The sequence below is a fragment of the Pollicipes pollicipes genome, unplaced genomic scaffold (genome assembly GCF_011947565.3).
Source record: "Pollicipes pollicipes isolate AB1234 unplaced genomic scaffold, Ppol_2.1 Scaffold_6052;HRSCAF=7182_pilon_pilon_pilon, whole genome shotgun sequence".
NCBI lineage: Eukaryota > Metazoa > Arthropoda > Thecostraca > Pollicipedomorpha > Pollicipedidae > Pollicipes > Pollicipes pollicipes.
Window position 1 is genome coordinate 20,971,700 of NW_023596805.1, and position 16,583 is coordinate 20,988,282.

At 50.5% G+C, this 16,583-nt stretch overlaps 1 protein-coding gene across 1 annotated transcript in view; it reads left to right on the top strand.

Annotated features, from left to right (window-relative positions):
* LOC119104338 (glutamate receptor ionotropic, kainate 4) overlaps positions 1-5,906 on the top strand; it is a 23,779-nt gene extending 17,873 nt beyond the window's left edge. Inside the window, exons 5-8 of the mRNA XM_037228034.1 lie at positions 1,239-1,359; positions 1,946-2,051; positions 3,381-3,474; positions 5,715-5,906. Of these exons, the coding sequence (XP_037083929.1) occupies positions 1,239-1,359; positions 1,946-2,051; positions 3,381-3,474; positions 5,715-5,906 (513 nt within the window). The remainder of the gene's footprint in view (positions 1-1,238; positions 1,360-1,945; positions 2,052-3,380; positions 3,475-5,714) is intronic.
* Positions 5,907-16,583: the final 10,677 nt, after the last annotated feature.

Genomic DNA, 16,583 nt, shown 5'->3' on the forward strand with positions numbered 1-16,583 from the left:
TTTCTTGATTTGTCTTCCTTTTTTCCTCTATCTCTGTCTGTTTTCTGATATCTGCATTTTGTATCATTATGGCTGCATGAGAAATTGGGCCTCATATCCCATCGCTGCCACTGCTACTCCCTGAAATAAGAGAGTAACGGCTAATGACCGCCGACTGGAGTTGTCGGCGACATTGCATGACTTTGGGCCACAGCGTCCTAAACTAAAAAGAAATAGGCGCGCCTCTGCTTTTTGGGCCATCGCCGAAAAACAGATGGGACGTACCGATGGGTTTCGGTTCGGCGTGGCTGTGAGAAGTGCATGCAGGAAAACAAAGCTGCCAGCGCAGCAAAATTATGACCAGCTGCTATACTGTCACCAGAATGCGCACTCGGGGTGGTTATTGGAAAGCATGACATCCGAGCAGATCACCTAACCGATATCCATTCAAGCGCGTCAAATGACTAATCGGTGAGGAGTAACTTGATATGTGATGACAATACCTTGATATCCATTGAGCTCGATATCAGCAAAACGAAGTCCTAGTCACACTGTGGTGCACACAACCACCTACACCACTCACCGAGTGAAGGTCTGTTAGATTTTCCAAGGACGGAAATCTCATTTTCTTGAAATGGCCTGCTCAGGTAATCGTAACCGACAGACATGGTCGATACCAGGACGATAGGGATAGACAAAATCGACAGGATGGGGTAGGCCCAGAAAACAAAAGACAATAGCACTGCTGGTTTTATCTAATCAGATGTGCAACGTTAAAGATGCATGTGGTTTGTTTATACTTAACATATGTTCATCAGCTCAAGAGGTTGATTTCGGGATTTAATTAGCTTTTTCTCTTGAAAATCGATACAATTATACGCAACGCATGTGTCGGAGTGCTGCAGATATTTTTCGATAATTTTCGATGAGATCTCTGTTTTATAGGTTCAGTTGTAACAGGACAAGCGAGGCATTGCATCTATGCTACCATATCTCCCATGTCTGACTTCCTGGTGCCGCCCACGCGGTAACCTTTGGCACGTTCTCCATAACCAGATAGAAAGGCCTGTTCACGGGGCTAACCTGTCAAATGCATTCGGGGGATCCTGTCATCTTAAAGGGGTCAAATTCGTTCATTGCATTATCCCACGTCACCACCAAACCGCACTGATGCACATCTGTCACAAGCAGAGAGCTGCTCAAGAAGAGCCTGGAGAGCCTGCCGGCGGCGCCCTGTCACCCCGCCTGCGCGTTTTCAGTTTTCGCCGCTCGAGACACTTCAGCGCGTCTACAGGGACCACATTCTGGAGGTCGAGAGCGGGGCGGAGGGAAAGAGGCGCATACAGACCGAGACGGCAGCCTCCTTTGGAGTCTACAATGGTGCGTGGCCGGACCAAGGCCCGTTCACAGCTGGCTTGAAGTTGGAAGGTTCTACCTTTCACCTGTCACGAGCTATGGTGCCGTTGTCGTGGTGTAGTTGGAAACCTTTTGCGTTCACTGGTTTGATCTTATCAGTTTACCGTGCAATGTGTCTTCGAAGGCACTGCGCTACTTTTATTTGATGTGTGTACGTACTTTGAACATCCTAGCATCCTTTGTAGCATCTTTCACCATATATTATGACCAGAGCTCCTATATCTTATCGATGCAACACGATTTGCGATTTTGCAAAATACGTTGACATCGAATCATCGCGGCCCAAAAAGTTAGATATGTGAGTATGTAAATTGCTGGGGAGTAATGCTTCTTTTGTCATGACGTGATTTGACATACGGGGCATCCAACCCCGTACCTCTGGTTTCCCAGACACGCAGCTTAACCACTGCACTATCGATGCCCCGAAGTACGAAACGAAATTCACCACGCTATAATACGATTTACATGAACTGAAAGTGTCTTTTCACCCCCTGACACTTTGCATGACATTGTGTACATCTAAACGCATTCCCTGGTTTCGCATATTCAGGACAGAAGGAATGCGATGTCGTCGACATCAAGCGAGACTACTACGTCAGACAAGCGGCCATTGGTCTTCAGAAGAACTCACCGTATGAAGCATTCTTCAATTACCGGTCGGTAGCCACCATCACTTTGCTTAAAACACACTCTGCAGTGTCCTGCCTGCGTGTGCCGCTTCTGCATGCGTGACAGCGTGTTTTACAGGTTGGGCAAACCCACGGGTACCAATAAAGAGTGCGCAGCGAGTTGGGTTTGGGTACGGATCAAACGAAACTTGCTGACATTACTACAGGCATGAAAAGAATATGGGCAGGAGAGGGAAAACCTTTTCAAAATATCGGCAAGATACTTAAAGAACCGCTACGCAATGCTAATGCCTGCGCTTTTTTGGACGTAATTAGCTCGATGCAAACTGGTCTATTTTATTATGATATGCATCTGTATAGAGGGAAACATCCGATTACAAATGGGTAGCGGATGGCTTTGGCACAGCCACACCGATAGCGACGGATTGGGTAAGCAAATCATGACGTAACGACGTCCAATGTATGACTCTGTTCGCTTAGCGCACTGTGCGCAAGCTCCGGTTGACAGTGATGCCGACTGCGGAGGTATGAGCAGTGATGCCGACTGCGGAGGTATGAGCAGCCGGAAAGTAAGCACAACATGGTCACATTCAAAAGGTCGCACTATGGGACGCGATAAATCAGCACTACAATGAAGGAGACCCAGCCACCTTAGTGATCATTACATGCCTTACTCAAGAGATTGTTGCTTTGTTCCCCATGTAGCTTGCGAGTGATGGGGCACATCCTCCCAGGAACACTTTTGTTTTGTTTTGCGCGAGCAAGGGGTAGATGACCTGAAGAACTGGAAGAGATGTTTTCTGCTGGGATAGATGCACTCACCTACGTTTTCTCGAGGCTCGCTCGCATGGCATTTAGCCGGGTCGTTTTCTCACTGACTTGTGCTGTTGACCGCGACATGAACAGTACAAAATGACTGTGCGCTGTAAATACAGTCTCACCAGAAATGTCGCGGCTTCATTTAGCGCCGAGGTGCCGTCATGCTTTGACCGATAAGTTTGGCATCTGCCCTGTCTTCGGTGGCCCAACACCTGTGATTGGAGCAGGCCCCCTGTCCGTGACCGGAGCGGGCTCCCCGTCTGTGATTGGAGCAGGCCCCCTGCCTGTGACCGGAGCAGGCCCCCCATCTGTGATTGGAGCAGGTCCCCTGTCTGTGATTGGAGCACACCTTCCGTCTGTGACCGGGGCAGGCCCCCTGTCGATGACTGGAGCAGGACCCCTGTCTGTGAACGGAGCGGCCCCCCTGCCTGTGACCGAAGCAGGCCCCCTGCCTGTGACCGAAGCAGGCCCCCTGTCGGTGACCGGAGAGGCTCCCTGTCTGGGACCGGAGAAGATGAGTCAGTCCTCTGCCGACAGTTTGGCGCGGATGCGAGAGACCGGGGTCATGGAGCACCTGCAGAGAACCTGGCTCAACGGGGTCCGGCCGGACTGTGGCCTGCAGCAGGCACCGGTGAGCTGCACTGCAAACAACCGCTACCGGCGGTTCGCTCCCCATTACCAACTGCCGTTCCCTGATTGCTGCCTATGACGTCACACATGGTGTCACGCGCACATACCGTGCTGATCGTCTTGTCGTAGTTACCAATGACGTCATAGGGCGTGATTACCTGGGAACGCACCTCACAACCCTGTTACTGGATACTCACGCATCGAAAAGCGCGCAGGAGTTTTTCACGTTACTGTGGCTTCTTCTTTGCCTCGCTGCGCTGTAGCACAAACAGCGCTACGACGGGGCGGGGAAACGTTCTGAATAAAGTGCAGAGCTGACCAAGCCGCTGCGCCACAGGTCGTGCACGGCGAGTTCGATCCCCCGGGACAGCCTCAGGGCTGTCTGTCCTGGGCATTTGCGTTCATCGACCAAACAACAAAAAAACAATAGCCGTTCAGTTGTTTACCTGACTAGCAGTGCACACCACGCGTCTTGTAGTGCACCTCGCCATTTGCTCCTGGTTGGAAAGGCCTGCGGCCGGTGGCGGCGGCCGCACTGGAAGTCAGGTGACGTCAGAGGGCGGGGCAGACCGTACCGGGTATCAGGGTACGTTAAAAAGTTTTTGCCGCTAAATTCTGCCACTGGACTGTAATTTTAAGGTCCGATAGTAAAGCTAGGGCTCACACAAGCACTGCTCTGAACGTGGGCACTGCTCAGAGCAAACCGTGGGCTCTGGTTCCAGAAATGCATCCAATGGAAAGGCTTCGGACCTATTCTCAGTTATCTGCTAACAGAGGCTGAAGCCATCCTGAAAAGTCATCCACTGACCCATGTGAACCCGACAAACGCCGACCAAGGCCCGCTCTCACCACACCATCAGCTACTGAGTCGGGCGGAGCCAGCCACGCCCCCAGCGGTGGGCCGTAGGGAACACCCGGTCAGCGGGCGGCGTGAGCGTCAGGGGCCGCGAGGACAGGCGTGCCTGCCGACGCTGATGCTCAGAGATAAATGGCGGGCAGAAAGCAGAAGCCTCAGCGTCAGCGTCAGGGGCCGCGGGGACGGGCGTGCCTGCCGACGCCGATGCTCAGAGATAAATGGCGGGCAGAAAGCAGAAGCCTCAGCGTGAGAGACGGATTCTCCTAGGTAGGAGCTGATGAAGCTGGAGCTGAAGCTGAAGGTGGAGGCTGATGGCCATTGACTTCGGAGGTTGACGTACACCCTTACGCTGGTGGGCGAGTGAGGTCGGCTGAGGTGAAGACACAAGTTTTGTGTCCGTCGCGCGATAAAGCTTTGCGTCCTGGAACATGCAGGCTCTTTGTGAGGACAAACTGGAGAACCGTGAGAGCCCCCTCGAGAACCAGTTACACAGATGAACCTGATTTCAAATACACATTCCTGACCCTCGCCTAGCGGGTCTTCCTGCTGGATCTCAACTGTGTGTAACCTGGGTAAAAATGACCTAAGCTGTTCAGTGCAGCAGCGAGGAACATTATTCACATACGTAAGACAATACTATTAGCCTTATTCCTCGGAGAAAAACGAGAATAATGGAAACGTAGTTAGGTTGATATTTCGGCAACATGCCTTCATCGAAACAATAGCGAAAGTCAATGACCAGTAAACTACTCTGACCATGGAGTCGCCTACTGTGACCAGTGAACAATATCCCCTACATGGATCGCATGGCGATCATGCCCCACGGAAGTGTCCTCTTCATCCCCTGGGCCAGGCCGTGGCCGCTTCTTCCTTTCATCAGCGCCACCTGTGCGGGCCAAGCCTTGGCCTGTCGTGGTCACCTCCTCCCCTTCATCAGCGCCACCTGTGCGGGCCAAACCTTGGTCTGGCCATGGTCGTCTCCGCCCTGCTGCGGCGCCTTGCGTACCTGCAGGGCCGGCGCCTGGCGGTGAAGCTCGCCGCTCCACGGTGGCGCCCTCTATATGCGGAGAATAGGGGCCTACTGATGGTCACATTCACTCTACTACAACCGATGGTGCCCTCTCCATACAGTAGCGGCCTCTACGCCCGCAGGGCATGTGCGTCGTGGTAATCATCGCCACTGGGTAGCAGCGGCCCTCTATACCTACAGGACCTGGGCCTGACGGCGGTGGCCTCCGTTCTACAGTGGTGCCTTCTGTAACCGCAGGATCTGGGCTGTCGGTGGTATTAGTGACCTCTGGTGTACAGTGGCGCCCTGCACGCCAGATGTGCTCTCCCCAGCGCTGATAGTTTCCGCTCTACGGTGGCGCCCTCTGTGCCCGCAGGGTCTGGGCCTGCCGGTGATGGCCTCCGCCTTTCTGCTGCTGGCCGCCGGGGTGGTGTGCAGCCTGATGCTGTTGGGCGCCGAGTGCCTGCACGCTCGCCTCCTGCAGCACCCGGTCCGTCCAGGACCGGCAGGTGACGTGCTGCAAACTGAGCGTGCCTCCTCGTGCAACGTTCTGAGGGCACTGCTCTGAGCGGACTGCTCTGGATGACATGCCATGAGCTACACGCTACGATTGACATGACATGAATGACATGACGTTATGATCAGGAATGAATGATTCCATATAAGTGAGGCGATGTGAGCGACATGACATAAGTGACAGTCCGAGTGACTGCTCTAATTGCATTCTTTTGAGTGACACGCCCTGGATGACACCGCTTTCAGCAGCACGGCGTGAGTAGCACGGCATGAGCGACACAGGTGTAAGTGATAATGAGCTCGTACTTCGTATGCTGACAGTTATCGAACTCTTATATAGCTGCCAGGAGTACTGATTAACCCTCGACCTAAAAGCAGGGGTCAATGCGACCCACTAAGGCTTTTTAGATACGTATCCGGTATGCTGTGCAATCGTGTCCAACTGTTTAGTAGCCTGTGTATGTATGCATGTATGCATGGACGTCCAGGCAAGCATGGCGTGTGTTTTGACACCAAAAATATGTCTGTTCATTTTTCTGCTTTCGGAGCCGGGACGGCTTTTTAGAAGTACTGCGCGACGGTCTACCACCTGAGCGGGCGGCTGGAGCCAGCCGACGATGCCGCGGAACACGCGTGGCGGGCCGACGTTGTTACGTTAAAAGGAATGTCCAACATTTGAAGATATTGAAACAAGTATCAGGTGCAACGAAATAAGCCCTTAAGAACAACTGGAACATTTTTAAGTGAAGAAGGCTGCTGTAGAAAACAAGATTGATATGTGTAGCAAATATGTTTCTCATTACGTCACTGTATGAGTACGCTATTTTTCTTTGCACGTAGATTGAGAGCCGATTGCCAGCTGTTGTATTTGGAAATCGTGGCCACGAACATCAGATATAAACGACTCGAAAATAATTATATTTTCCCGGCCTTGATTGCCGCATGGCTAATGAAATGGCAGGCTCTCAATGACGACATTTTGATATCATGAATGTCTGACTTACCTTGAAATAGTCTCCCCGAAATAGTGAGCACATGGGCATTCCGGTGTAGCTTATAAACTAGGGTGGCTTAGGTCTTAAGAGTGGCAGGGTTGCGAACTGCACCAAATGACTTCCAAACTGGCTATTTCAGTTCAAGACCTCATACAAATGTGGAACAGCATCTTTAACGGAGACGTATATCACAAATACTTCCTCAGAGCACATACAAATATAGACCATCGTACTCAAAATGGAGCACAATACACACCTGCTTAGGTTTTGTGTCGCCACAATGCGTGGTCTCGTACGTATGATGTAAAGCTGAAAAGCACGATTTTACAAAAAAATGATTTGGACCTGGCATAATGAGGCTGATTGACCTAACAGCATCAGACCCAGTGCCAATCGGATACCTCGTTGAGAAAAATTCCCTGGTGTTTTCCACTGAGCCCTGCCGTCATTACTTTTGAAATACCAGGAGGGTCGCATCGCCCCTTATCAGTTCACATTATGAAAAGCGGCGAATTGGGGCGAGATTGAAGCGATGTCATCCTGCAAGCACTGTAAATCTTGTCAATGCACGACGTTTTAGGCTGTGGTGTTGGTCGCCAGTCAGCATGGCCCCCGAAACATCTTGTCTTGACAATGCAATCCATGTTTGCTTGATAACGTCATCGGACCAGTACCTCCTGGTACAACGTCACCAAACCGGGACCTCCTGGCATACTGAGTGTTGGCCAGTGCCAACGTGGAAAGTCTACTCTCATAACGCCGAACAACAAGGAGCTCAAAGTCTTTCTTACTTTAGCCTTTCTCATCGTCCAGGCATGAGTGATAGGGTTTGAATGCCACAATACGAGTAAGCTAACATCGACAAGTGATACTGTTTTGAGTGACAGTATTCTGAGTAACATGGTACAAGTAACACGGCACGAGTAACACGACATGAGCAATACAGTACGAGCCCTACAGTACGACTAACATGGTATGAGTAACACGTTATGAGTAATACAGTACAAGCAACACAGCACGAGTAACACGGTATGAGTAACAAGATACGAGTAACACGGCACGAGCACCACGGCACGAGCAACACGGTACGAGTAACACGGTATGAGTAACACGGTATGAGCAACACAGCACGAGTAACATCGTATGAGTAACACGGTACGAGTAGCACGGTACAAGAAACACGGCATGAGCAACACAGTACGAGTAACACAGTATGGGTAACACGGTTTGATTAACACGGTATGAGTAACACGGCATGATTAACACAGTACGAGCAACAAGGTACGAGTAACACGGCGCGAATAACACGGCACGAATACCACGGGTCGAGTAACACGGTGCGAGTAACACGGTACGAGTAACACGGTACAAGAAACACGGTATGAGCAACACAGCACGAGTAACACGGTACGAGTAACGCGGTTCGATTAACAAGGTATGAGTAACATGATATAAGCAATACAGTACGAGTAACACGGCACGGGCACCACGGCACGAGTAACACGGTACAAGTAACACGGTATGAGTAACACGGTATGAGCAGTACAACACGAGTAACACAGTATGAATAGCACAGTGCGAGTAACACGGCACAAGAAACACGGTATGAGCAACACAGCACGAGTGACACAGCATGAGTAACATGGCTTGATTAACACGGTATGAGTAACACGATATGAGTAACACAATAAGAGCAACACAACACGAGTAACACGCATGAGTAACAAGGTCCGAGTAACACGGAGCAAGTAGCACGGCACGAATACCACGGCACGAGTAACACGGTGCGAGTAACACGGTACGAGTAACATTGTACAAGAAACACGGTATGAGCAACACAGCACGCGTAACACGGTACGAGTAACCCGTTACAAGAAACACGGTACGAGTAACACAGTACGAGTAACACAGCAGGAGTAATACAGTACGAGTAACATGGTTCGATTAATACGGCATGAGTACAGTACAGGACGGGTAACACGGCACGAGTAACACGGTATGAATAATACAGTACGAGTAACACGGCACGAATAGCACGGTACGAGTAACACGGTACTAGTAACACAGTACGAGTAACACGGTACGAGTAACACGGCACCAGTAACACGGTACCAGTAGCACGGCACGAGTGGCACAGCACGAGTAACACGGTACGAGAAACACGGTACCAGTAACACAATACGAGTAACACGGTGTGAGTAGCACGGTGGGAGTAACGCAGTTAACCAGCAAGGCATCAGTCGGTGGCAATAAATATGATGCTTTCCCCCATCTGCATGGCATCATTTGGAGGCATCTCTTCTATCTCCCCTGCATTTACACCGAATGCGTCCCGTCCAATCCGACGCGAACTTTACTCTGCACGTCAGAAGCCGGTACAGACCACGTCTGGTATCGCCAATGCCTGCAAAAAGCTAATCAGAAAAGCTGCATTGCACAGGTTTCCTTTTTGAACTGGAATGCGGCATGGTGCTTTTATTTAAGTTACAAGCAGGTCAGAGCACCATTGTCAGAGCACTGTCAGAGCATCACGTTAGATCACTATCAGAGCACTATGAGCGACGCCGCTGGTCATTATTCCGTTATTTGAGTAATCATTAGCTTTGGAGCCTAGGCAGTTGGCAATGCTGGTCGATGAAGGTGAGTAGTTCATCAAGGCTGTTGTCAAACCATGCCATAGAAACCACCTGACTTCAACATCAAGGTAAGAAACAAAGTGCGTATTCTACGTAGGCATCAAATGTCATCATGCTATAACAGTATAACTTAGTAATGCGATACAAAGGAAATCTTTTTTGAGTTCTCTGCTACAAACGAGCTATTTTTGTTAACTTCTCGAAGAACAACATTGCGTCAGCTGGTTGTGGAGAAAGTACGCGGAAAATACGAAAGTAAGAGGAGAAAGTTAAAGTACAATGTGCTTAAAGGGGTGGAAGCACACGGTGCGTTGCATTTCGGAACGTTCATTGGTGCAGATGAAACCATTTTGCCCCAGCTGCTTTCTGACTTCTGTTACCTTGATCTGCCCCTTTCTGGAGGCAGCTCAGTTTTGTGGGCAAAAACGCACTCAATCCCTTTAAACAAAGTGGTTCGTAGCACGTCCTTCTGTGCTCTTGGCTTTCCTGTCCCCGCTGGTAACATAGGAAATGCGCCAGCACAGTATATAGTGTCGCACGTAAATCTAGCGCTTCTGGTCTTAGTACAAACTGAACCTGCTTCAGTCTCCCCCTTCTATCGCTCTCTTATCAGATCCAAGCTCGACTATGCTTCTTTTGTTTATGACGGCGCTTGTGAGTCAGTAAAGCGCTCATTGGACACGATACATCATACTGCCTTACGTATCGCAACAGGTGCATTCAGCACCTCTCCGACAGCAAGCCCCCTTGTTAAGGCCCACGAACCCCCTTTGTCCACTAGGAGAAATATATTAGGCATGAAATATGCCTGTAAGTTGGCACAGTTCCCGATCGCCCAACATACAAGTAGGTCTTCTCCCGCCGAACAATACGCACGTTTCTGACTGGGACAGGACATCGGATCGCACCTTTCTGTGTGAGGATGTTCATGCTCTTGCGAGAATGTGGTATTCGCACACGGCATGTGATCCGTTGGGAAATTCCTGAGACCCCTCCTTGGAAGCTCTACCCACCAGCGGTGGATGTCTCACTTTCCCATTTCGCGAAGGGGCGGATGTCTCCGGATGAGTTTCGGCTGGGGTCTTTGGAGCTGATCGCGTCGTACCCGGATCACAAGAAGACCTACACGGACGGTTCGAAAGTGGATGCCAGTGTTGGATGTGCTTTTGTACATGGTCCTGGCACACGGTCTTTTGCTTTGCCTGGTCACGCATCGGTCTTTACATCCGAGCTAATAGCCATTCTTAAAGCATTTCATTTCATAGTTGACAGTGACGATCAACACCTAGTTTTATCGGACTCTCTTAGTAGCCTTTTGGCACTGCAGGATTTGGATTCTTCACATCCCATCGTTCAGAACATTTTAACTCTTCTTACTACACTGTCCCAATCCGGGAAGCAGATGGTGTTCCGCTGGATACTGAGCCACGTTGGCATATCCACTAATGAAGTAGCTGATGCCGCAGCAAGGCGTGCCACACATGCAACTAGCATCCCTACTGTGGCAGTCCCAGTTAACGACCTATGTGCAGTGGTATCTGCATTCATGTTAAAGCAGTGGCAAGCGAACTGGGATGCGCGTGCTGCCAATAAACTAAAGGAGATAAAGCCCCGGTTGGGACCATGGGCGTCCAGCTGTCGTAAAGTGAGGCGGGATGAAGTGACGTTATGCCGCCTGAGAATAGGATACACATACGCAACTCACCGATACCTGTTATGTGGGAAAGACCAACCGCGATGTCCTCGCTGCGGGGATCATTACACCGTAAACATGTCCTAATGGATTGTGCCCACCTCGCATCGGAACGCATGCGCCATTTTGGATAGGGTTCCGTGTGCCAAACGCTCTACGCTATGTTAGGAGACGACTCGAGTTTAGTAAATGACGGCCACATTTTTAGTTATCTTGAAGAGATATAATTCCATGCAATATATCGGACGTAGCCATACCTCCTCGCTTTTCACGCATCTGTTAAATAAAAAGTAGGTTATGGGCGCCATATGACCAACGCAGTCTGTGCACCCGAAAGCCCAAATCATCATCGTCTTCAGTCTCCCCAGCAGTGGGTTATAAGGGTGCCGATAGTGAAGCGATTACCGCGTCTGCGCTGAGCGCTGCGTGTCCGAGAAACCGGAGATACAAAGTTGGATTACCCACGGTGTCCACCCTTCCTGCCAGGATGAGAGACAGGCGGCGCCATATAGCCTCAAAAGCTTACTGTGTCGTAACGCCCCAATGACAACGGCGCCAGTGGGTTATAGGGAACGCCTCTGACATCCTCAGAAGAATGCCGCATGTGTAACAATCAAGCTCATGGCTCGTCGGCAGGTCGATACGAGAAGCCAGCAACTGGCAAGCTGGAAGGAAGCAAGAACAAGATGTCCGGCAGCCTGGTGGCTCTGCAGATCAGAGAATTTGAGTGAGCTGTGGTACCCGCCACCGTGGACGTGCGGCGGCAAGGTCAACCAAGGTCATCTGAACGCAACATGGAGTCATCAGGGATGGATACATTTCACGCGTCTTATACTCATTCAAAATGTAATTGGTACGGGTGTCCTAGCGAACATGAGCAGGTCCGGATATTCCTTCCGTTTGATCATGAAGGGCTCAACCATTGAGACCGAATTGCGGATTTTTCTGTTCATGATCCTTGTCACCATTGTCCGGTCGTCTGGTCTTGTCCTCGTTTTTTTCATGGACAACATCCAACACCAGGATCATGTACGAGGTCGTATGTCACGCGCAGCGCACGTACTCCTGCCGCCAGTCATCTAAACCCACTGTGATGACGTCACTCAGTGCTCGGCGACCTTATAACCTGACGCTGAGTATGCCTTGCCAACAAAAACGCGGAAGCTGTGATTCTGAACACACGGTAAACCTCCTGAACAATCCTGCTGCCCGGCGGTCGTTACTTGGATGTCTTTCAGAAGGGTTAAGCCGCGGAAATTGTCTACCGGTTTACACTATTTTCTGCTGGAGCTATTTCTTTCATTGCCATGTGCGGGTGAGTATTGCGTCGAAATAGCTCACTGAACACTAGGATGTTCTTCTTTGCAAACGCAACACCGTATTGTTTGCTTTGGCTGAATTCTGGGTATGCAGCGAATCCCTGCATTAACTCCGCCTGTGTTGCAAGATTTACATACTAAATGTAAGTCATCTTTCGCTTAAATAAAACAGTTGGTAATATTCCCGCTTCGGCTAACCGTTCCGAACGTTGAGCTGAGACAGCAACGCGTCAGAAGATGGCGTCCGCGGGCGATAATGGCCTCGCAGTACTCGTGCTCCCCAGCTCCTGCCAGTCTGGACTACAGCTGCGACCCCGACCGTGGTGGAGTGCAGCTGTGGCGGAGTGCAGCTGTGGTATAGTGCAGCTGTGGTATAGTGCGGCTGTGGTATAGTACGGCTGTGGTATAGTGCAGCTGTGGTAAAGTACAGCTGTGGTATAGTGCAGCTGTGGTATAGTACGGCTGTGGTATAGTGTGGCCGTGGTATAGTGCGGCTGTGTTGGAGTGCAGCTGCGATATAGTGCAGCTGCGGTATAGTGCAGCTATGGTATAGTGCAGCTGTGGCAGAGACGACTGTAGTGGAACGCAGCTGTGGTAGAGACGGCTGTGGTGGAACACAGATAGCAAAAGCCGGTCGATTTTATTGCTTTCGAACAGAAGAATGGAACGGGAGAACCGTTAACTATCAAAAGGGTCGCATAACACAACAAATGTAGCGTAAAGATACAGTAGTCTAAAAAGGTAGAACGCTGGAAACGCACTAGCACTAACAGCGAATACTGATCAAACACCACGCATTGCTGTCGAGAACAGCATTCATGCGCCACGTCGGCACTTCAATCACTTGAATAAAATCACCTAAAATCATATCTAGCCTAGCTTGCATGTCCCTGGCCAGCGCGCATGCCCCTCTACTTGACGAAGGCCACCGCAAATCAGCCGGCTCCGCAGTACAACCGAGGACCATCGCGCCAACAACAGCTCTACTGACGTCAAGTCAAGGTCGTGAAACCGTCGCAAACAGTGCTACTCGCCAGGCCGCGGGCGGCCGTCACCACACAGATGCAAGGTCCCCGGTGACAGCCGGCAGGCGCCGCTGCTGACAGCCGACAGACGCCGCCGTTGACAGCCGACAGACGCCGCTGCTGACAGCCGACAGACGTCGCTGCCGACAGCCGATAGACGCCACTGCTGACAGCCGGCAGAGGTCGCTGCTGACAGCCGCCAGAGATCGCTGCTGACAGCCGCCTTAGGTCGCTGCTGACAGCCGACAGAGGTCGCTGCTGACGGCCTGCTGACGCCGCTGCAGACAGCCGTGCCGCCATCTATACCGGATCCAGCCCGCCCGCTTCGCGCCGTCCGCACTCGCCCCAGACGGCACGGCACAGGCGCCGCCAGCGCAGCCGCGGTTCGGCCTCTGACCCAGACCCAGCCTGCCGGTGCTGATAACGCCACTGATACGCGGTCGTACCCGCACCGAGTACGCGTGCAATGCGCATGCGCAGCATCCAAGAACATTGCGGTCGGTGAGACGGCGAACAGGGCTCCTCACCATTAAGACCGGCCGTTAGCGTAAAAAGGGCCTCGATAAAAGGTGAGGAGACCAAAGCGTTTGCACCAAAGCCCCAAAGGAGAAAGAAATAAGTTGACAACCTAAATATATCCATGAATATGAGACCCATGCGAGTGAGATTGTGAGGCTAGACATGAATAAGAATGTTAAGAAAAGAGAGCGAAACTGAAGAAGAGGAATCGTTCGTAAAAGTGTCGTCTACCACCTTTCGAATTATGACACACTGTTAGCCGGTCTCGGCTCGTGATCGGTGATCACTCCGCTTTCGACATTTCCCGTGCACTGTTTAAGGTTGATCGGGTTGGCACTTCTAACATTGGGTTCATCCGGGACTCAGTGCCGGCTTCCGGCAACCTCCCTGCGACATCTCGTCCACCAGGACGCAGCAGGGAGGACACCTGGCCGGCGGACATCTTGTGCACCGTGTACATGTGGCGGCGTAAGTTGTGCACCATGCTGCACACACGGCCACACACGGGACACGTGCTCAGGCCCTGGTGCTTCTGCATGTGGAACACCAGCGAGCGCTGGTTGGTGTACCAGCGACTGCAGATGCTGCACTGGTACTGGGCCGTACCTGCCGGGAAGAGGTAAAGTGTTACGTGGCGCACGTGCAGAGAGAGCTCAAGGGAATGCTCCACGTTAGAAGATATTGACACAAGCATCAGCTATCATGCGATAGGTTGGCTTATAAGTGTTGGCATAGTTCAGTGGAAAAGACTGCCCCAGACAACACAATTTATGTTTAGTAAAAATGCTCCTCGATATATCATTGTTTGGTTACGTCATCGCACCTCGCGCACCATTGGGAGTCGATGATGGCCGTTATGTCTGGAAATCGTGCTCATTAACACCATATATGAACGACTCGACAAATATATTTTTCTTGGCAGTGATCACCGCATGGCCAACGGAGTGGCATGATTTAAATCACATTATTATGTTGTTATAAATGCGTGCGTGACCCTGAAATAGTTTCCCAAATAAGCCCAAATCCTAAAACAGTCTGCACATCTTCGCGGGCGTGTAGCTCTGAAACAAAAAGGGTTTGGGTCTTAAGATGGGCAGGGCTGTGAACTGCATCAAATAATCTTGAAGATGCCTATTTCATTTCAAAATCCCATGCAAGTGAGGATCGCTCTCTTCAAGTCTTATATACCACATAGTTCAATGTTTCTTATTCCTGTTAGTGATGCAGCGGCTGACAGTGTTTATTCCCAATGTCTACGCATATACGGGAAGCAGTGAGTCGCCAAAACCTCACAGAGCTCTCAGGCTTTGCCCTGTCGTACGGGAAATAGCAACACAACAACCCTCTTGCCGTTTGGCATTGAGCTTGCGTGTAGGAGCAGCTATATCTGTCTTGCTGTTATCCGGAAATTCCAGTAACGATCAATGATGCTTATAGATCAGACCTCATAGGCTAACTGTGTATTGTTATGTATCAATATACATTTTTTTGTAGCAATACCGTCGGCTGTACGCATACTCTGCTTTGATATTTAGTCACCAGGACAACACCGATTGCCTAGCTATCATTTCAAGCAAACGCATGCAAGCACGAATCCGGCACAAAGAGATCAGCAAGCTTGGTCTATGCAGTCAGCTGCTAAATGAGCTCGGATGCATATCCAATGATGATCTTCAGGTAGCGTGCGGACGACCTCGTATTTGCTAGTCATGTTTGAATAGGTTATCAGCTGTTCAAAAACACGACCTGAAGTAAGTTATCGCGCTCTCGTCTTCCACCAGACATAATGCTTACTTTGCCTGCAACATTAACTTGCCATATCGTATGAGTAGTTGTTGGGTTGACAGACTAGTAGGCGTTCTGTTGCGTACTGTTCTGATTGGTGGACATTCTGGTGTGGACTGTTATGATTAGTAGGCATTATGCTGTTCCTTTTTACTGTATTTTCACCCGCACTGGAGGCATCTAATGTGTAAATTCAGCATTAAAATAACATGCATTGTAGTTAGGCCCAAAGCTCCGTTACTGAATGCAGATCAGTGCACGCAACGATTGTTTATGTGGCCACTGCTACGTTTACAAAAGGAAAGATGTTATTGTGACGTCTATTAGCCATGGATTATGTTGGCCTTGCTATTCTTTCCATGATGGGTAATATACATATATATATATATATATATATATATATATATATATATATATATATATATATATGTGTGTGTGTGTGCGTGCGTGCGTGCGTGCGTGCGTGCGTGCGTGCGTGCGTGCGTGCGTGCGTGCGTGCGTGCGTGCGTGCGTGCGTGCGTGCGTGCGTGCGTGCGTGCGTGCGTGCGTGCGTGCGTGCGTGCGTGCGTGCGTGCGTGCGTGCGTGCGTGCGTGCGTGTGTGTGTGGTGTGTGTGTGTGTGTGTGTGTGTGTGTGTGTGTGTGTGTGTGTGTGTGTGTGTGTGTGTGTGTGTGTGTGTGTGTGTGTGTGTGTGTGTGTGTGTGTGTGTGTGTGTGAGGATACACATGTCAAGCGTGTACTGTTTATGTCAACGTCTT